This window comes from Eptesicus fuscus, chromosome 16 (genome assembly GCF_027574615.1).
Source record: "Eptesicus fuscus isolate TK198812 chromosome 16, DD_ASM_mEF_20220401, whole genome shotgun sequence".
In the NCBI taxonomy this organism is placed as follows: domain Eukaryota; kingdom Metazoa; phylum Chordata; class Mammalia; order Chiroptera; family Vespertilionidae; genus Eptesicus; species Eptesicus fuscus.
In genome coordinates, this window is record NC_072488.1 from 22,352,465 (window position 1) to 22,373,936 (window position 21,472).

General features: G+C 49.8%; 2 protein-coding genes, 1 long non-coding RNA gene and 1 other non-coding gene across 4 annotated transcripts in view; 1 reads left to right on the plus strand and 3 right to left on the minus strand.

Annotated features, from left to right (window-relative positions):
- Nucleotides 1-351: 351 nt before the first annotated feature.
- On the minus strand, nucleotides 352-455 carry LOC114230379 (U6 spliceosomal RNA). The gene has a single exon (XR_003616273.2). It is a non-coding gene; the product is annotated as a U6 spliceosomal RNA (small nuclear RNA).
- A 5,989-nt stretch (nucleotides 456-6,444) lies between these two features.
- Nucleotides 6,445-10,762, minus strand: ZFP36L2 (ZFP36 ring finger protein like 2). The gene is made up of 2 exons (XM_008162195.3): nucleotides 10,409-10,762; nucleotides 6,445-9,872 (listed from the first exon to the last, which is right to left on the minus strand). The coding sequence occupies exons 1-2, from the start codon at nucleotides 10,457-10,459 to the stop codon at nucleotides 8,424-8,426; spliced, it is 1,500 nt and encodes a 499-aa protein (XP_008160417.2). The 5' UTR covers nucleotides 10,460-10,762; the 3' UTR covers nucleotides 6,445-8,423.
- Nucleotides 10,763-12,252: 1,490 nt separating this feature from the next.
- Nucleotides 12,253-15,131, plus strand: LOC129151859 (uncharacterized). Its single transcript, XR_008558554.1, has 3 exons — nucleotides 12,253-12,286; nucleotides 14,426-14,475; nucleotides 15,085-15,131. It is a non-coding gene; the product is annotated as an uncharacterized LOC129151859 (long non-coding RNA).
- A 20-nt stretch (nucleotides 15,132-15,151) lies between these two features.
- The window catches only part of THADA (THADA armadillo repeat containing), a 293,480-nt gene continuing 287,159 nt past the window's right edge, over nucleotides 15,152-21,472 (minus strand). Inside the window, exons 36-37 of the mRNA XM_028140017.2 lie at nucleotides 16,585-16,754; nucleotides 15,152-15,547 (exon numbers count right to left, since the gene is read on the minus strand). Coding sequence (XP_027995818.2) covers nucleotides 15,152-15,547; nucleotides 16,585-16,754 — 566 coding nt within the window. The remainder of the gene's footprint in view (nucleotides 15,548-16,584; nucleotides 16,755-21,472) is intronic.

The following is a 21,472-nucleotide window of genomic DNA, read 5'->3' on the forward strand; positions in this document are numbered from 1 at the left end:
TGACAGTAGATAAGAGTGTCCGCCTATGGACTGAAGGGTCCCGGGTTCAATTCCGGTCAAGGGCATGTACCTCAGCTGTAGGCGATCCCCAGCCCTGGTCTGGTTGGGGTGCATGTGGGAAGCAACCAATTGATGGGTCTCTCTCACATGGATGTTTCTCTGTCTCTCCCCATCCCTTCCACTCGCTAAAAATCAATGGAAAAATATCCTCCGGTGAGGATTAACAGCAAAGAGAAAGTATAGTTGACATACAATATTATATTGGTTTCAGGTGTACAACATGGAAACACTATTGTTTGACATCTACATACCTTAGAAAGTGATCACCACAGCCAATTCCAGCAACCTTCTAAGAATAAGAAATGCTTCGTGAATGTGCATGGCATCCTTGTGCAGGGGCCTTGCTAATATCTGGATCATCTCAGTGTTCGTGTCTGTGCGGCTGAAGCATGCACCTAGCTGCTCCTTTCACTCGGCCGGCCCTTTGCCTTCCTGTTCCTGGCCCTGTGCCCTTCTGACTTCTTTAGAAGCTTCCCAGACCCGAAGCGAGGCCGGCTTTCCTAACAGAGGCTCTCTCGTTCTCCGTCCTTCTCTTTCTTTTCTTCTTCTTCTTCTTCTTTTGCACTCGGATGTCGAGTGTGACTCGACACGGTTAGCATCGGTAGCAGCTCTTTTTATACTCTTTGAATGTATCAGTAATTTGAAATATTAAAAAAATCCAAATAAATAAGTCTGTATGAAAAGAAACTCCAGTTTTTTATTCTACTGCCGCGCTTTGTAAAATCTGGGGTATTTAAAAAATTAAATCCCGAGTAGAATAAAGGAATCGAGAAAAAAGCAAGCGAGTGCAAAGGGTTAAAATATATTTTTATTGATGTCAGAGAGGAAGGGAGAGGAGAGAGAGAGAGAGAAACATCAATGATGAGAGAGAATGATTGATCGACTGCCTCCTGCACGCCCCCTACTAGGGAGCAAGCCCGCAACCTGGGCATGTGCCCGTGACTGGAATCGAACCCAGGGCCCTTCAGTCCACAGGCTGACACTCTATTCACTGAGCCAAAGTGGCTAGGGCTGTCCTTCTCTTTCATACCCCAGATTTCAATTTGTGAGTATACTTTAAAAAAAAAAAATTAAGATACAATTCACATACAATAAAATTCACCAGATTAAAGCACACAAGTGTACAAATTTTACTATATTCACAAGGTTGTTCGACCATCACTACTATCTAATCCCAGAATATTTTCATCAACCCAAAAAGCAGCACTGAATCTATTAGCAGCCATTCCCCTTCATCCCCTAGCCCCTGTCAAACATAAACCCACTTTTCGTCTCCACAGATTTGCTTATTCTGGACATTTCATATAAGTGGACTCATATAATATGTAGTCTTCTGTGTCTGGATTCCTTCATGCAATGTAATGTTTTAAGATTCAGTCATATTGTAATGTGAATCAATACTCCACTCCTTTTTATGACTAAACACTATTCTATTGTACGGATAGATCACATTTTGTTTATTTATCCATCTGTTGATGAACATTTGGGTAGTTTCCACTCTTTGGCTATTGTGAACAAGTGTTATTTTTTTATTTTTAAGTGGACATCATAAAACACGCATCCGGTTGAGCAGGGAAAACAGACACTAATTAAATAGTTACAAAAATCAATGCATCCCTTTGGAAAATAGTATGGCGGCCCTCAAAAAGTTAAACATAGACTTACCATGTGTTCTGCCAATTCTACTTCTAGGTACATAACCAAAAGAAGTGAGAACGTATGTTTACACAAAAACTGTACATGGACGTTCACAGCAGCATCATTCAACAGCAGCCAAAAGGAAGACAACTTTAATGTCTATAAACCGAAAGTGGCCCGTCCATACGATGGAACCTTATGCTGCCAAACGAAGGAAAGAAGGCTGATGCAAGCGACATCATGAAGGAAGCTTGGAAACATTATGTGCACTCCATGAAGGCAGGGATGACGTCAGTCAGCTCATCTGTTACCCCTGTGCAGGCTTTTACCAGGCGGTCAAGAACTTTCTGTGGGATAACTGCAAGGTCAGGTCAGCAGTCCCAGCATCCCACCCCTGTGATATGTGGACTGAATCCCCGGGCAGGGAGGGGGACCTGCCAGCAACTCGGAATCACACCACCTCTGGCCCTCAGCAATTCATGCCTCCTGCCTGCATTTCCATCTCCACAGCGTGTTGCCCAGGGAGTCTGGGCATCCAGTAGGTGCTCAGTAAAGTCCTGGCACAAGGGCCCGACGGGACCTGAATCTTCAACAAGAGCCAGGAGTGCAGGGAAAGAAACAGCAGGCTGGCAAGTGGGGCAGGGCTCAGAGACTGCCCTGCAAGCAGCCACTCACCCATCACCACAGGAGGGTGGGACTTGGTAAGACAAGGCCTTGGGCGTGCATTTCAAAGGCTTCGCTCCTCCCAGTAAAACCAGCACGGCCCCGTGGAGGGGTCACAGGCAGCCCAGCCTCCTGCAGAGGGGGTCACTGGGAATTCTGTGTTTCATCAAATATTGCTCGGCCAGGGAGTTTTATTTGAAAATCATTTTAATTAGCCGGAAACTAGGAGTTTAATAAATGGAAAACAGAGAACGTTCCAAGGCCACAGCTGGGAAACACTTGCTTTTTAAAAAATTCCGCCTGGCTTCCCAGGCCAGCTCAGCACCCTGACACAAGGGCCCAATTGCCAGAGGAATCCACAAGGAAAACAAAGCTTATTTTTAGAGAAATATTTTAAACCCGGTTTCAGCGCGTTGAGGAGTTTTCTTGTCTGCCCGAAGTGAGTATCTGCCCTTCTATTTCAGAGCTGCTCTCACCCCGGGGCACCACACGCCTATCTGACAGCTATTTCTGCACAGATGAAAATAATCGTGCTCCTTCCTCCTCCAACCAGAGAACTGTTTCTAAATATGTCCCTCTAGGCAGACCCAGGAGGCCTGTCCCTGGCAGGTGTGCCCCACAGTAAGGTGGGTCGGGGGTCCCTGCAGGCCCGGAGGCCTGTCTGCCACCCTCCCTCCCATCAGCCCTGTTCTGCCCACCGCCCTGCAGGAAGCGGACAACAGCCTGGCCGTCATTTCCGGGTTTTGAAAGCAGTCTGTAACTTGAAAAGAGGCCTGCTTTTCCTCTGTAGGTGTTGTTAACACCCTGACCCCCACATGGACACACTCCCACACACACAGACACATCCAGACCCAAACATACGGCAACTCTGACAGGGCCTCCCTCACACCCCACAGACCCACACACCTACCCACACAGCCTTAGCGACACAGACACAGCCACAGCTTCAGGCACACCCAAACCCACACCCACACCCACACCCAGATCCACACACACACCTACACACAGTCAGAGCAACAGACACACCCAAGCTCACACCCATACTCACATACTCACACACACAGATTTCCACACCCACCCATAGACTCACACACCCTCTAGACATACATACTCCACACAGATCCACACACCCACGGACAGCCCCATACCACAGTACTCCCCAACGGAAACACCACACACACAGACCCCTGAGCACCTGCACAGGGTAATACTTACGAACATGTGCACACCCACCTTGACAGAGAAGGACACACACACACACATACACACACACACACACACACACACGTCGCCCTCCATATGGACACCCCCCCACAGGCCTCCCTCCACGCATGCAGATACCCTTAGACACATACACACTCATACGCTTTCCAGCTCTAGCACAATCTGTCGGCACACCGAGGCCGGGGTGGGCCCTGGAGGTGCCGTGGCTTCCTGCAGCCCAGACCCCCACCCGCCTCCTTCCCGCAGGGCTCCTCCCGGGCAGGCCTGTCCAGCTTCCAGGCCTCACTCCTCCCTGGCCCTCCCTCTTCTGCTCCCTCCCTCCCTGGCCTTGCCAGTAGCATGGAACTGGACCTGCCCTGGATGGCCACAGGTCTGCACATCTCCTGGAGTGCGAACCAAAAAAAACAAACCCAATTAAATCAGATCCTAACAATGGAAAGTGGCTACAGGCCCCTGATGGAAGGTAAGCCTGGCCTGGGCGTACCCTCTAGGGGCCAGGTCAGCTGCCACTCACTCGCAAGGCCAAGGAAGGCAGAGAGACCCAGCTTCCACTTTCAAGGCAGAGTCACATCTGTCCCCACTCTTGTCACCACAAGCAAAACCGAAGAGGGAGTGCCTGGGGACAGTTCCCTTCCACGTTCAAATGCACTCCAGCGGGCTTCCTCCCTGCACACACCCAGCCTGGGGATTTTAGCACTGCGCATTCTGGTGCAGGGCCAGACTTGCAGCCAAGAGCTATGCCTGTTAGTCCTGACTGCTTTGGGCCCTCCCAGGCCTGGCCCTTTCACCCGGGTTCCTGAGCTGCTTGCAGAGCTCACAATCCTCCATCTATCCCCATGGGTGGGTGCAGAGCTTTGGCCTTCTCAATAGTTTTTTTGTGTCCCCCCCCCCAACCCCCCCGCCACCCCCTCCTTCTATGCCCTCAGCAGTAGATTCAGACAGAGCGAGTGGCAGAAAGTATGTCCACGCACGCATCCCTTCTCTGAAATCATTTAGAAGGTGGTACACACTAATTGGGTTGTTTAAAAAACACCTTCGTTTTCCAACAGCTGGTGGAAATGCCACCCTATTAAGGGCATTCTAAACACACATCACGGGCTCCTTTTCACAACTGACAACAAAAGAATTTTATCTTGAGTGAACACAGTTTTGCAGCCAGTCAGTTTTGGTTCCGCTCCCCAGCCTGTGATAGAAATCCTGGCTTGTCTTTACTTGCAGTTTGTCATTTCTTGCTCCTTTAGTTTACACGAAAACTTTCCTAAGGGTGATCAAGCAATAGGAGAGAGTTTTGTGTGCTGTGAATTCCAGCTGCTGCAGAGACAATGACCTACATACCCCTCCATTGATCTGTGGCAAGAGGAAATTTCTGAATGATTCCTCCCCGCCACTGCCCGCCCCCCCCCCCCCCCCCCGCCCCCAAGCTTTCCACACTCCACTGGGTCTAAAATACAAAACACATCAGATCTTAGCATAGTTGGGCTGGCAAACAAGCCAATTTTGAAAAATAAATGTGGCTTACCCCAGAAAGAAGTCGAACATTCCAGTTGATCAAAAGTCCCTGTTCAAGGAAAATAAGCTTTGGAGTGAAGTGGAAGCAAGGCCTTGGGAACGCAGCCTGGCCCGAACAGCACCACATTCTAGACGTTTCCTCCCCATTGCACATTCTTTGCGGCGAAGAGGCCAGAGGGCCTGCAGGGCCCTTGCTGCAGAACCCTCCTCGGCCTCGGGCTTCCCCTCCCCCACTGCGGAGGCCCTCGGCCAAGGGCCGGGCATCTGGGAGAACTTTGAAACTGTTCCTCACCCGCCTTTGGCAGCCAGCTAACACCAGTGCAATCACCGTTAACGTGAAACAGCTGCCCGAAGCCCAGCGGGGCCGGCATGCTGCCCACCCCCAGCAGCCGGCTCAGCTGTGAGACGCAGGCGATCTGGCCGGCTACGCTGGGAGAGAGGGGATGATAGAGCCCAGCTGCTGTAGATAAGAAAACTAACTTGCTCAATGTCTTACCTACTTTGGAAAAAGTGTCTGAACTGTGCGGGGGTGGAGAAAGGTGAAGAAAAAACATGATTTATGAATCCGTTTAAGTTTTTAAAGTGATTGTAGGGAGAAAAAAAAACACACCCCCAAAACCTAAGGTTTTGTTAAACTATGTTGAGAATCAGCAAACTGGTAGGTGTTTTTTTTCCTTTTCCCAGAGACCTGGGTTGAATTTGCTTTCTGGCCACTGGGTCATCTCAGACACTAAGCATTTGCATAAGGAACACGTGTGCTCTCACTCCCAGAGCACACTGTCCGCATAAACAAACATTACCCAGATATAAGTTTAACCTCTTTCATCTTCCCTCCTCTCTGGACAAGGACACAATCAGGCTTCCCAAAGTCCAGGAAAATCCCCGACCTAACCCCCCACACCTCCAGTTTGGCACTTTGAGGGCCTGCAGCCCACAGCCTGGCAAGACTGTCAAGACTGTCCTCCTCTCCCCGCTCAGTTTAGTTCCCTGGGCTTCCCAGCAAAAAAAAAAAAAAAAATCTTCAGCTGCCATTGCGGACACGTGATCCCCTTGATGACTCACAGGCAGGCCACGCCCCTTCAGGCCTCCCAGCCAGGCCTTGCCACCAGCCAACACTGGGATGCACCTTATTACCAAGGGGAACAGCTAAGGAATACCCTTGACAGTCCAAATAATTACTTCTTCAGCTAAAGAATTTACTAGATAAAATATGGAGGGGCAGACTCTGCTGGCTCTCTAAATCCTAGCCCCCCAACCCTTCTGAGACCTGGGCCAGGCCTGACAAAACGATGGGAAGCTAGATATTCCCATTAAAAAAAAAAAAAAAAAGCAAGCTACCTTACACGTGAATACCTTTTTTTCCCAAAAATTTTATTGGGGGGAAAACTACAAAACATTTACAGTACAATGTTTACAGTCACAATCTGTAGTGAACTGATTCCCCAAAATATATTACAACTCAAGTTGACTTGTCTTGTTACATTCAAATACCTACTTCTGTCAAAGTAGTCCAGAGTACATACATAACATAGTGCTCCAACTGTACTACGTACATACAAACTAAAGCTACCGCTCATTCACCCGGTCTAGGAAAGAAGCATTCCTGCCTTTCTACATGGGAAGGAAAATAGTACAAGTTTTGGAATTTTCTGTAATCAAACAAGGCATACTCGTGTAATAACATACTATTACTTTAGCACTAAGAGGTGGCCTCTTCACTTTATCTATGTAAAAAAAGTGGTAAAAATCTTTTCCTTTTGTGCAGTTGAACCCATCCTACATTCAAATTCTCTCAAGCACTAATCGACAAAATACTTATTTGGTTGAGGAAGATTTAAGGCTAGTTCTGGCCCTTCCAAAGGCACTGTGAGACTACCCCCCCGTTATTGCTACATGTCTTTATACGCAGAAAATGTCACAGTAGAATGGTGGAATATGCAAACACAAACATCTTTTGCTAGTTTATAAAGTTGGAATGAGAAAAGCATGCCACATTGAACCCTGACTGCTAAGTATGTGGTCACTTTTTCTTTATAATTGGATGGGCTGCAACCATTATACATTCTAAGAAAACTCTTAATCTACTTCCACAGCATGTAGATTTCTGTAAAGAAATCATCCAATCTTTCAAAATTTACGTAAACAAGGAAAGAAATTAATGAAATAAATATTACATACAATCTCTTAAATTAAGATTTTTTTTTACTCATTTACAATAAAATAACCATGTGAAGTTACAAAAGTCATATATTACTGTGAAAACAACATACACTCCACATTTTGCCGATTAATAATGGCAATCATAATTTAACATAATAAAAGAATATATATCTATTGCTTTCCATCATACCTGATAAATACAGTATGAACAAAATTTTCAATGTATACTTTTCACAAGATAATAAATAAGTTAAATAGTTTTTTTTTCATATTGAGTTGTGGTGCAGTGGTGCGAATCAACTCAAAACAGCTAAAAATTCAGCAGTTATTCCCCAACAACTACAAACTAAACTCTGCCCAAGGCTTCCAGAGAGAGAGAGCAGACAAAATGGTTCTAAATTAAACATCCACTAAGTAAGTGGTGGCAATGAAACCAGTAACCCAGTATGAAACTTTGGAATGCAAGATTTTTTTTTTTCCAGGCACACGTAACTCGATTAAAATACAAACAAATGGACCTATGGAGCCTACCATCAAGGCATGTTCTTGGCAAAGTATTAAATTTTAGAAGCGTACAGGTTCAACAAGGTGGTGGCTTGGCTGGTTTGTTTACACTGGTCTGAGACAAACACAGTAAGGAACTTCTTTCAAGATAAAGAGTTCCCACATCTGGACTGTAACTAATGCTTTTCAAGTGAGGATATGGAATGGTGGTTGGTAGCTGCTGGTGCTGGGTTGATTTTTTTTCCCCCTAAAGTCCCAAACGCATCTGAGACCTGAAAACGTTTAAGTGTTTGGTTTTCTTTTTTTTTTTGTTCTATTCGCATCACAACTGCCCAAGTTGTGAATATTTTGTTCATCAATACAAAAAGTTCGTTGGCTTTTTTTTTTTTCTCAACAAGAATGAAACTTCGTAATAATAAAAATAATAATAGAAAACAAAACAAGAGGAAACCGAAAGGGGAGGGGTGGAGGCCCCTCCTGGCACACAAGTTCGAGTCCAAGTGCTCGGTCCAGCCTGCAGTCTGCACGTGGCCTTTTCCACCCCCACCCCTCCCCGCACTCTCGTGTCCCCCCCTGCCCCTGGCTCGGTCGAGATGGCAGGGGCACCCCCTCCAACACCCCCAGAACCCGGCCTTCCCCTTCCTCCTCACTGGCGCCCTCTTGCCTCAGTCGTCGGAGATGGAGAGGCGGCTGAAGATGGGCAGGCGGCGGCCGGGGTCCAGGCTGGGGGACTCGGAGCCGCTGAGGCTGCCGGAGCTCAGGGAGCCGCTCAAGTAGCTGTCGCGGTCCGACAGCGAGTCAGGGGGGCTGGGGGGCGCGTCGAACACGGGCGACTCGGACAGGCGGCGCGGCAGCTGGTAGCTGAAGGGCGGCGAGGGCGGCGCGGCGGCGCTGGCGGGGAGGGGCGCGCTGGGCGGCGCCGGCGGCTGTGCGGGGGGCAGCAGGCCCTGCTGCTGCTGCTGCTGCTGCTGGCTGCGATAGTAGGCGGCGGCGGCCACGGCGGCGAAGTTGTGGGTCTGGATGGCGAGTGGCGTGATGAGGCTGGTCAGCTCCGGACCGAAGGCGAAGGCGTTGTTGGCGCAGGAGGCCGACGAGCAAGCGGCGCACGGGGCGCCGGGTGCCAGCAGGTCTTCGGCGCCCCCCGTACCGTACAGGAGGGCGGCCGCCGCCGCCGCCGCCGCCGCCGCCGCGGAGGAACAACACGTCGGGGCGCCCGAGGGCGTGGAGGCCGCAGAGGTGGAGGAGCAGGAGGAAGCGGACGAGGAGCAGGAGGAGGCCGAGGAGCAGGAGGGTGGCGGCGGCGTACGAGACGTGGGGCTGTCGAGCAGCAGCGGCGACTCGAGGCCCCCGGGGGGCTGGTGGTGGCCCGAGGGGAAGCCCGAGAAGCTGAGGCTGTGGTGCAGCTTGGGCCTCGGCTCCCGAGGGAAGCCCAGGTGCAGCGCGTCGCGCGCACTGAAGGCGCGCAAGTCCCCGGAGGTGCCCCCCGACGGCGCGGGCCTCCGCTCATCCGCGTTGTGGATGAAATGGCAGCGCGGCCCGTAGGGGCAGAAGCCAATGGTGTGGAAGGTGCGGCACAGCTCCGTCTTGTACTTGGGGTGGCGCGTCAGGCTGCGCAGCTCGTGGAAGCCGTGCGCGAACTGGCACTTCTCGCCGTACTTGCACGTGCCACTCTCCTCGAAGGGCCGGCACAGCTCAGTTTTGTAGCGGGTGGAATTGATCTGGGAGCCGCCGCCGCCCCCCTTCTGCTGCTGCTGCAGGTGCAGAAGGTGCTGGCTGCGCTCGCCGTTCTCGCTGAATGAGCGGTCCCGGAATTTGTTCTCCTTGTTCAGCAGGGCTGTGCCGCCGCCCCCCGACGGCTCCTTGAGGGTGCTGTAGGAAGCCGGGCTTCCCGCCACCCCGCTGCCGCAGCTGCTGCCGTTAGGCGCGCCCGGGAACTTGGGCGAGCAGCTGCCGGGGTTAGGCGCGGGGTGGGCGAGCGCGTGCAGGTTGCTGGCCGAGTGCCGTCGGAGGAAGCCCGGCGTGAAGCCCGAGCTGGGGGCGGCGGCCACGGGCGTCCCCACCGCCTTCTTGTCCAGCATGTTGTTCAGATTGAGGTTGGCCAGGGATTTCTCCGTCTGCCAAAAGGAGAGCGGGGAAGGGATGAAAAAAAAGGGTCAAGGAGGGGAGAGTGGGGGCGAGTTTGCAGAGTAACTGCCAGTCTTCTGATTCTTTTTTCTTTTTTGCGGATTTCGACTCGGCCCCCACCCTCCCACCCATACACGCGAAAAAGTTCGCGTTGGTAGGAGCCGGACTCCCGCTTCACGCCGTGCTGGGTTTCGACATGTGATCCTCAGCCCGTGGGCCGCTGGCTTGGGCGGCGCAAACTCAGTCCGGGAAGCCCCGGGTAGCGTGGCCGCGGTCGGCCGGGGAGAAACTCAACAGCTACAGCCGCTCCCTCCTGCCCTTCCTCCCTCCCCGCTCCTTCTCCCCTGCCCACGAGGCACCAACCTGCACGGCTACTTACAAACTTGGGGATTTTTTTCCCCCCAGCCCCCCAAAAAGTCAAGGTGGGGAGGGGCTCCCCAAAAGCCGAGGACAGAAGGCAAAAGTCTGAAAACGCGAAGGGCTTCCTGCTTTGCCCGCCTTCTTCTCTCCTTGCTCCCCCGCGTACCTTGCACAAGAAGTCGATATCGTAGAAGGCGGGCAGAAGTGTGGTCGACATGTTTCTGGATCCTGTACTGGTCCGAGTTGCAGGCTGGGAGGTCCGGAGGAACCTTCGGAGCGGCGCAGCCGGACCGGAGCCACGACGAATAACGGGAGAGGGGCGGGGGAGGGACCAAAAGTTGGCAGGGAGCGAGAAAGGAGGGAGAGGGAAGAAGCGTGGACTGGTTTTGAGGGTGCCCCAGGAGTGCGGCGTGGGGGAAAAGGAGAGAAGCAAAGAGCGCTTCTCCGCGCCCCGGGGTGCCAAGCCCACCCCCCCCCCGCGCGGAGCCGACGGCAGCTCGCGGACTGCTGGAACTCGGGGGCAGGCGAGCCGGCGCCCTATATAGCCCGCCGCGTGCCGGGGGAGGGGACAGGCTCACCCCGCTGGGGTCTCCAGGCAACAGGCTGCCCGCCGGCCAGCGGACGTCAGATGCCTTCCCGGCCTCCCATTGGCCGCCGCCAATTTTTTTCTTCCTCGGGAGGGGCGAAGCCTCGGGGCGGGGCCCCCGCCCGGGGTGGCCAGGGAGCTCGGCCTAGATGGGTGCTGCTGCTGGGCGGTGGGGAGACGCGGCTTCCCTCCTCTGGGGCTGCCCTGTTGAAAAGCCCCGGCACGTTTAACGTGGCTGGGGTTTTGCAGTCCTGGACGTGTCTTTCCCCGCCCGGTCCTGCTGGGCGAAATTGCGTTGCTTTTATCTCCCACCCAGGGTTCAGTACTGGACGCGGGAACTGCAAAATGCAAGAATTCTGCAACCGTCGGCGCGGCCCGGCTGGTTTGCAAAGGGTGCTGTGGCCGGGGGGGAGGGGGAGGGGAGGGGGAGCGGGGGGCACGTTGGGGTGCGGGCTCAGGGCCTAAGTCTGGTGGGTGGAGGCTTCGTCCCGACTGCACGTGGAGACCCGGTGGGGGTGGGGCGGGAGCGGCCACGCGGGCGGCCGCCGCTGCAGTCTGGCCGGGAGGAGCCTGGGCCGGTGTCTCCGCCCCGCTCCCCGCCCCGGCCGCAGTAAACAGGGCCCGAACGCCCGGGCAGGGCCGAGTGTCTGAGGACAAGGCGCTGGCTTTGCTAATCACATCACAAGACCTTGAGCCAGGGCCAAAGTCGCGGAGTGGCGCGGGGCGTCCCGGGCGGGGGAGTTGACTGCGAGGACGGGAGGAAAAGCAGGCCGAGCCGCCTAGGCATGGAGGCGACTTCCCGCCACCCTGTTTGTCTCCTGGTCAGTCCGGCCTTTCCCAGCCCTCCCGGGGATTGGGGTGTAGCTGCCAGCCAAGCTCCCCGCCCGCCCGAAGCCTTGGCCTGGCGCACCCTCCAAGCCCTCCCTGGCCACTGGGGGAGCCGCGCCCCGACTTAGCTCGTTGTGGGCCCCAGGCTCTGGCTAAAGCTGCCCGCGGCCAGGCAGGGCTGGGCACCGAGGACTGGGATGATGGACTCGCCCCCATTTCCTCTCGCCAGCTCCACACCCCTAAAGCTTGTGCCGGGAAATGTTCTGCCTCCGGGTACGGGGCAGACACCCCCCTCTAGCGCCCAGTGAGGCTAAAGCCTCGGGCAGATGAGTCTGTTGCAGGACACTTGCCACTTCCTACCTATAATTATGCTGCCAAAAAGCTGGAGCCCGGCCCATGATTTTGCACACCTGGCAGCCTAGGCTGCAACTGGGCTTAAGTTGGAAAGCTCCCTGACCCACACCCCCTTCCCGAATTGATCTTATTTCGCATGTGCTCTGCCCTCATTTCCATTAGGTGCTCATTTCCTCTCTCCGCTAACCTGGAAGGGAATGACTCCTTCGAGTTCAGCTTGAATGCAGTACCCAGTGCTGCACTCCCTCTACACCTACCCAGGGAACGAGAGTCTGGGTAGGGCAAAAACTTGAGGATCAGAAACTTAGGGCTTGAAGTTCAGATCCTGCCCCTTCCAAGCCATGTGATTTTTAGGCAAATCACATGACTTTTGTATACCAAGGACTCTTTGGTACTTGAGTTTTCTGGTGAAACTGAGATAATTCCTGCTTTACTCATTTCTCACCTTTGTCCAGGTGCAAATGAGTTGTTAAAGGTGTTTAAAAGATAAGTAAAATCCATCCTATTAATTAAAGCAAATTTACATAGCATAAAAACTGGAGGAAGCCACTCTGGTCTATGGCCAGATGGCTAGAGGTCCGCAGAATCATGGATGCAGAGATAGGGGCACCAAATCTTAAGACTTGAGGATAGTGCCCTCAGAACAGGTGACTGCTTCATTCCTTCATTCTTTTTTAAATATATACTAGAGGCCCGGTGCATGAAATTTGTGCACAGGCAGGGTCCCTAGGCCTGGCAGGCGATCAGGGCTGATTGGGGCCTTCCAGTTGCCAGCTGGGGCCTCCTTTCCCCAGCTGCCTGCCAGGGGCCTTCCTTCATTCTACGCCGCCCCCTGGTGGTCAGCGCATGTCATAGCGAGCGGTCAAACTCCCGAGGGGACACTTTGCATATTAGCATTTTACATATAAAATCTTTATTGTTTAAAGTATTACATATTTCCCCCTTTCCCCCATTGACCTCTTCTAGCCGCCCCCTGCCCCCCCTCCCCAGGCCTTCACCACACTATTGTCTGTGGGTGACTGTTTCATTCTTATGACTGACCCAGCCTTCCCTGGCCCCTAGATAGAGCTGGGCTGCTGCAGCTGACACTCCTAAAACCCTGGCTGTTCTGTTTTGTTCTTTGTTGAAATGACCCCAAAGACAACAATTTGAGGGTGGCCCTGACAGTAGGATGTTCTACAGTTTCCCTGGGAATCAGGAAAGTGTAGGATAGCCATTTCCCTAGCCACTGCTATTGGAGGTGAGCAACAGGATTTCAGACACAAAACCAGTGACACATCTGTCCCTCCTGTCCTTCCAGGCTGTCCACAGCCAACCAAGATCAAACCCTAGGGTAATTCTGCCTAGTCAACAGCTATGTAGACTTGGTAGAAGGATTCTGGAGATAACATATAAACATGCTATATAGTACATGCTTTGATACCGAGTACCTGCTGGTATAAAACATTTTTATTATTATGCAACTGCTTGTATTTCATTTTAAATGGAGAAAAAAAGGGAATGCTGGACTTTGCTGGGGCCAGTTTCATAATATTCTACCATGGTTATCAGCACATCATGCCAACAATTCCCTGACTTCTCACCAGCCAGGCCTTCTCAGAACAAAAGAAATAGTAGGTTGGCAACCTCCCATCAAGTGTGTGTGAGCCACACAGATGCCTAACCAGGAAATTAATTTAGAATCACACACAAAAAAAATTTTTTTGAGCTGAATGGTGCAAAACCAGCAAAGGAATCTCCTATTCTCATTAAGACAAAACTTTGGACACTAAGTCAACTTTTCTCCCTCCCTAAAGAGCCATTTCTTTATACTTCTAGTGTGGCTGTGTTTTTAGTGGTAGGTGGTTTTCTTCAGAGACAAATTGTATCTGAAATATAAGCCTTTCTGCAGTAGGAAATGATCATATCAAACTCTCTCTCCTCTAAACTGCCTCTTCAGACCCTCAGACATCAATAATATAATTCTAAGAGACTGCTCACCTGAAAAGTATTTTAAAATATTTACAGATCCTAAAAGCTGGGCCAGGTTTATATACGATTGCTGAAATGGCTTTTTCAGATAACTAGGATGAAAAATGAATGTGGATGAGGCTATGACCCATCCAAGCTACGAATTTCAAGATAACTGCCTGAGGGTTACACTTACTCTGAAATAACAAATTAAAAATGGCAAGTCAATGAAAAACAGGACCAGCAGCAAAATGTATGCAAGAGTGACACCTGCTGGGTGTCTGAGGAAGAGGGCTGGGCTTGGAAAGGCAGAAAACCCTTAGGCTTGCTAGATTCGATCACTGAAATGGATCAATGTATTTTCTGGCTCCTAAATAAGAAACCCTTTGTTATTGTCACTAAGAAAATGATAGTAAACAGTGAAGGCATCAAATACACCATTTATTCTGGCTCTCCTTTCCCCAGGTTCCGTCTAACAGCCAGGAGGCTATGCTTTCGCTGGGCGGCTAAATCAGGTACCCTAGCATTAGCACAAACACCTTTTTCTGGGGTAGGAGCTCTCAATGGCTCTTTCAATAATTAGAATGGCATGTGTAGGTCACTCAGGACTCACACATGCAGGCAATAAAGAAAACCCCTATTTGTATGAAGTTGATCCTTAATACTCTCAGGATCCATCCAACATTTGGAACATATTTCTGCTTTAGCTAAAATGGAATAAAGTTTAGAATTCTGACCAAATGGGCCATTTGCCAACAAATCCAGCTCCTACATCCAGCCAAAAAAAAAAAAAAAAAGGGGGAAGGGGGGCGGGAGGGGAATCATATGTCAAAACCCAATTCTATGCAGTCAATTCACAGAAAATGCAGGCCGGCTATGGCTGGACATTAGAGGTCCTGGAGGATGAAAAAGGCTAATTCAGGCCCACAGGTGGCCTGCACCTGGGAACAGAGCAAATATTCAACGTGGTAGCCTCACTTCCTACAGTAGCTGCAATAAACCAGGCTGCCTTGAATGAGTGAACTGATGAAAAACTCCTCTGTAGAAAGACTGGACTCACAGAAGTCGGGGAGGTATGAAGGGCAAAAAAAAATGTGAATTTATGTTCAACATATTTCCTGCAGGTTTAGTGGGGACTAATCCACCCTCACCCCACCACACCACCTTCACCCTCCAGCAAGTCTTCTTTCTTCAACAAGCCATTTCTGTTCCTGGAAGAGTTAACTGATTTGCTTCTGCTGAAGAGTCAGCAGCACTGGGAACTAGGGTGCCTTCCCCTTCCTTTCCTTCCAAAAAGGCCAGCAGCCTCAGGCAAGCCAAGGTCCTTTCCTCCTGAATGCACAGCCTCGTGAACTCCACGGTCTTCAGAAATGCGGCAGGTGGTGGCAGCTCTTTGAAGAGCTGGGAAAGGAGGTGGCACTGCTCTGACGCTGTCCTTTGAAGATGACAGAGCCTCTCAGGGCTGAGGGGACGCCAGTTGGACTTGGAGAGGAGATGGTAGAGGTTCTTGTAGAGGTATTTTACAAAGATCAGGGTCTCAGCCCAAAAGTTGATTTCTGCTTTTTCAAACAGGTAGTCTTCTTCCACCTAAATCAAATGAAAAGCCAAAAGTCAACCTTACAGGGGATGCTTGCAAGCCCCAGTCCAGATCAGAGTCCTACCAGATGCAGAAGAGGCGTGTCCCCTCCCCCACAGGAGAGAGGGCCCACTCTGTCCTGTCAACACCAGCTACACACACCACTTGCAGCCTTGAAGGTCACCTTCTATTTTCACTCGTACTTCTCTACCGGAGAGGAATTTTTTTCTCCAGACTTAACATGACCTTTGATAAAGATGTGTTTGTGGTTCCAAGTCAAGATATTTTGGGGGCCTGGTGCTGAAAAGGGGACCTCAACATGGGGGTGGGCCCTGGACATAAAGGTGCTTCTAGAAATCAGAGAGGAGGGAGGAAGGGAACTCTCGGCAGCAGAACAAAAGCAAACTACCAAACACGAGACACTACCTAGTCTCTGAGTATGAAATTAAATTTTTTATAATGTTGGGGATTTTCAAGGCCATTTTATCACAGACATTTTATCTTGTTTCTCAATTTCCCATCTACAGGCTGCTTTTGAACTCTCAGCCTGCTGGTGATGCCAAGAAGGCCATCTGAGTCAGACACTGTGGATGTGAAGGGAAGTTGTGAAGATGCTTCTGCGGCCTGTCTTAGTCCTTGGTTTTCCTGTATGTTGACTAGCCCCCCACCCGGATGGGGCTAATAGTTTTCTTCAGTCCGCAAATACCCTGGAAGGACCCTGATTCTCTGGAAATGTTTCACCTTCAGACCTCACCACATGGAGCCCCTGGCTCCTCCACTGTTGACTAATACAATTCTCCATAATCCAACTCTCAGCTTCCAAGGAGCCTCTTTTAAGTCCTCTCTCCCCATAGACCAGAACCCCAAAAGCCAGCATGAGAGCTGCCCCAGCAGCGCCCAGCAGGTTGCCATGGTCATTTGGAAAGTTTCTGAGCATCCAGAAGCATGTTTCAGCATCATGTTAGGCTGAGTTAGCCTATAAGTGCTGTATCCTGTGTGTTTAGGACACTCCCACCTCACCTCCACTGCCCCAAGACCCCAGGACTACCTGATGCTCGTTCTCCACACAGACCACGAGGTCATCACCCTCTCCCAACAGCCATCCCAGCAGGACTGGGAGTGCAGGAGCTAGCTGGTTCCACTGCTGAAGCAGGTCACACAGCACAACCAGGGCCATATCCAGCGCGATGGAGGCATCCACCTGGCAGAAGGCAAATTCTGTGGAAACGAGAGAGGTGAGAAATGAGTGTGCTGCTCAGGGTCAATCCAGGGAGGCGCTGTGGGATTCTGGGAACATGAAGGGCCTCAGGCAACACCAATGCCACCAGCCTGGCAGGGAAGCTGGTGGGATAGGCTCACTAAAGATTGGTAATCCACTTCTGAGTCTTGTTGTCTACATAGCTAGTCTCTCAGTGTGGATAGGAGCAAGCACACCTGTAGGACTAGACATTTAGCTCCCCTTAGCCTGCCTAGTGTAATTGGAAGGTTATCAGGAAACTTCCCACCCAGTGTCCCCTCAGCAGGCCTGCCACAATGCCCAAATTCCATTGGTTTGCCCCTTTCTCCAGCAGCAAATCCTGCTGGGAACATACACAGAGAATCTCTAACATCTTAGCAGGGAATCAGAGAACTTGTTCTTAAAAGGCCTGTGTGTGTGTGTGTGTGTGTGTGTGTGTGTGTGTGTATGTGTGTGTGTGTGTGTATGTGTGTGTGTGTATATGTGTGTATATATATATATATATATATATATAAAATTTCTCACACGAGGATATTTTTCCATTGATTTTTGTTTTTTTTTTTAGAGAGTAAAAGAGGGAAAGACAGAAATGTCGATGTGAGAGAAATTCATTGATTGGTTGCCTCCTGCATGAGCCCCAACTAGGGCCCAGGCCGGGGAAGGAGCCTGCAACCAAGGTATGTGCCCTTGACCAGAATTGAACCTAGGATCCTTTGGTCCCCAGGCTGTTGCTCTATCCACTGAGCCTAACCGGCTAGGGCCCGACAGTAAATATTTCAGACTGTCACAACTACTCAACTCAGCTGAAAGTAGCCATAGACAATATGTAAACACATGGTTGTAGCTGTGTTCCAATAAAACTTTATGTCCCAATAAAATTTGAATTTCATGTAATGTTCATGTCACAAAATATTCTTCTTTTGATTTCCCCCCAACCATCTAAAAATGCAAAAACTATCGTGTTACAGTTCACAAGCTGTACAACAGCAGGCGGTGGGCTGGGATTAGCTCAGATTTTGCTGCCCAGTCTTTTTTTTTTTTTTTTGACAATAAAGGCACATGCTTTAATCGCTTTAATAAATTGGCTTTTCACAATCTTGCTGCCCAGTCTTATAGTGACTTCGTCTTTCAGACACTCGTCTTCCTTGCTGGCTGGGTAAAGGCTGCTGAAAGAGGAAGTGGGTGCCTTGGGGAAACCATTGCTTACTTCACCATCTTGCCTGAGACAGTCCTAAATATGGGTTTGAAGGGAGGCTCGGGGTGTTGACACTTCCGCAAACAACCTCTCCCCTTCTACCCCCAACCTGGAAGAGGTCTGAAACATGGGACTGGAACCCCACCACCCAATGAACCTCTGTAGACCCATCCATGCACCAGTGCATGTCTTTCAATAACCCACTTTTGTTGAGACCTTTTTCCCGAATCCACATTTCCAACTCCAGCTCACAGACCATTTGGCCCCACATTTCCAACTCCAACCCACAGATCACTGGGCTCAGCACACAGGGCTAGAAGGCTCGGCGTCTGGAATGGAAGGCCGAGTTCCCCATGGTGTGGAACCAGCCTGAGGCCTATTATGAGAGCCTATCATGCGCTAGGTCCCGACCAAGTACTTTCTCTCCAGTCCTTCAACATCCCATGGGTTGGGTATGACCATACTTCACAGATGAGGAACCCAGGGCTCAGACAGGTTAACACACTGTGACTGTGTATAGTCACAGAGCTTTAAGTGGCTATAAAGAAACTGAAATTGACAAGTTGCATGGTGTATGCAGAGCATAGATTTGGAGAATTAGCACAACATTCCAGAGATCTCACGGTCTCTATGGCGAGATAAGCAGGGCCAGGATTACTTAGAGCACTCGGAGCAGAGCCTTGACTCAGGAAGCAGCCCAGGGACCGATGTGACCACCTTCAGAGCCCCAATCAACCCCCAGGACACCTTTCCCTAGTGCCCCTGCTCCCCAGACAGCTGGCTCTGCAGCCTGGAACCGGGAGTTAAACTGGGAAACAGAAAAAGAGGTGTGTATGAAGGTGCATTCTGGCTGTAAGTCTGAGCCAGGTGTTGGCCCAGCCTTCACCTATAATACAATCCCTGTTTTTAGCTCTACCTGACTCCCCTGTGTAGTTCTCATCTGGTTTAGAACCTGTTTGGGGAGGAGGTAGAATTAATTGGCATCTTTCAAACCTCAGAATTAAACAGACACACGAAGAGCAGTACCAGATTAAACACAAAGCAGGTGCTCAGAACATTCCAGTTTATGGCTCTGAGATCAAGAAATCTTTCCTTTACCTACTGGACACTAACATGGGGATGGCCACAAAGAAAGCACTCAATAAGTGGTTAACTAGTATTATTGTTGATGATAGCAAACACTTTCCTTGTATTGAACCCTAACTGCTCCCACCACCACGAGGGAAGTATCCCTACACAACAAATGAGGAAGCTCTGCGCCTAGCGGTTGGGTAAACAGGTCCAGTCCACAGTCAGTAATGGTGGCACTGGGCCAAGCTGACCTGGGTGCAACACTGGAGCAACACTCCCTGCAGCCTATAGAGATGAAGTCAGACTTGGTTTTATCACTTTTAGTCATTTAAAAAGCTCCCAGCTGAGGGCTGTATTTTGAGGGGGAAAAAAGGTAAAAGCTGTAAGTCCTTAGTATTGTGGCACCAGCAGCAGGTCAGCTTATCTTGAAACCTTTCTAAAAGATCTGCCCTTTGACTCACCCCCCTTTCCCCACCCTTCTTTTTTATTGTCTCCTTAAGGCAAGGGCTGAAAGCCCCACAGGGAAGACAAAACTTTCATGTACCAGCAAAATCAGGGCCTGCAGCTCAGGCAACCCTGCTACTAGGTCCATCAAGGACACGTGCAGCTGACCAGAGATGCCACAAGGAAGGCCAGACTGCCACACCGGCCAGGACAGAGATCCTCCCTCCTGCACCATGTGGCCATGAATCGTGCTTAGGAAGTGGCAGGAGAGGGATGGGAGTAACAGAGGCACAAGAGGAGAACTGGTGCGTTGGCGGGAAGTGGATCCAGATGGAATTATAACCACCCAAACACCGACCCTGCAAGATGAGGAGGAAAGGGGAAGGAAAGCTGGGAAAGGGGTGGGGAGACGGTTAGTTGATTTAGGTCTCCTGTTCAAGGGGCCAGATGCATCCCATCACATTCCCTCTTTTACTACCTTGTCCTGGACTAAGGCAGCTGAGCCAGAACAGTCCAGATCCCCTTCACAAGGAGGCTGAAGAGTAAGGAGAGGAAATTTTCACCCAGCTCTGAAGGCCAGCCAGGCTTTCATAGGCTCACTGGTCCTTCAAGGAAGTAAGAAAGCAAGTGACCAAGCAATAAGTGTGTCTGAAAAACCTGTTGTGTGTCCAGAACAGCCAAACAATTAGAAAAATGTAACAAAACTGGAAGATTCACAATTCCAGATTTTAAAACTTACAAAGCTACAATTATCAAGACAGTGTGGTAATGGCATAAGGACAGACATATAGATCAATGGAATAGAACTGAGTTTCTAGAATTAGACCCTCACACTTACAGTCAATCAATTTTTGACAAGGGTGTCAAAAACCATTAATTGGGGGGAAAGAATAGTCCTTTCAACCAGTGGAGCTGGGACAACTGGATATCCACATGCAAAAGAATGAAATTGGACCCCTACCTCACAACATCCAAAAAAATTAACTCAAACTCTATCAAAGATTGAAATTTAAGAGCAAAAACTATAAAACTCATATAAGAAAACATAGGAATAAAGTTTTGTGATCTTGTATTACACAATGGTTTCTTAACCTTTTGCACTTGGATGTCGAGTGTGACTCGACACGGTTAGCATCGGGGGCAGCTCGAGAAAAAAGCAAGCGAGTGCAAAGGGTTAAATATGACAACAAGCAACAACAAAAAAGTTAGACTTTATAAAAACTGAAAACTTTTGTGTTTCAATGAATATCATTAAGAAAGTGAAAAGACAACTCATAGACTTGGAGAAAATATGTGCAAATCCTATATGTGACAAAGGACTTGGATCTAGAATACACAAAGAATTCTTAAAACCCAATGATGAAAAGAAAAATAACCCAACTAAAACATGTGCAAGAGATCTTAATAGATGTTTCTCCAGAGAAGACATACAAATGACCAATAAACACATGAAAAGATGCTTAGCATCATTAACCATCAGGAAAATGCAAATAAAAACTCCTCGGATAAGTTTTGGTGAAGATGTGAAGAAACTGAACTCTCGTGCAGTGCTGGTAGAAATGTAAAATGGTGCACTCATTTTGGAAAAGTCTCAAGGTTTCTCCCACTCTTAGGGATACAACTCAGAGGAAAAAAACACACACATATGTCCAAAGAAAAACTTGTACATGAATGTTCAGAGCAGCATTGTTAATTGGAAATGACCAAAATATCCACCAACCAATGAATGGATAAATAAGATGTGTTATAGCCATACAATGGAATATTCAGCCATAAAGGAATGAAGTACTTGTAAATGCTATAACACAGATGAGTCTTGAAAACATTATGTTAAGTGGAAGAAGTCAGATTCAAAAGACCACATATTGTACAATTCCACTTACATGAAATGTCCAGAATAGGCAAATCATAGAGACAGAAAAACAGATTAGTGGTTGCCAGGGGTTGCAGAATGGGGAAAATGAGGACTGTCTACTGATAGATATAGTG

Coding starts and splice junctions, on each gene's coding strand:
- ZFP36L2 (XM_008162195.3), bottom strand. CDS start 10,459: ATGTCGACCACACTTCTGCCCGCCTTCTACGATATCGACTTCTTGTGC. Junction 9,873..10,408: donor ATATCGACTTCTTGTGCAAG/GTACGCGGGGGA, acceptor TCCTTTTGGCAG/ACGGAGAAATCCCTGGCCAA.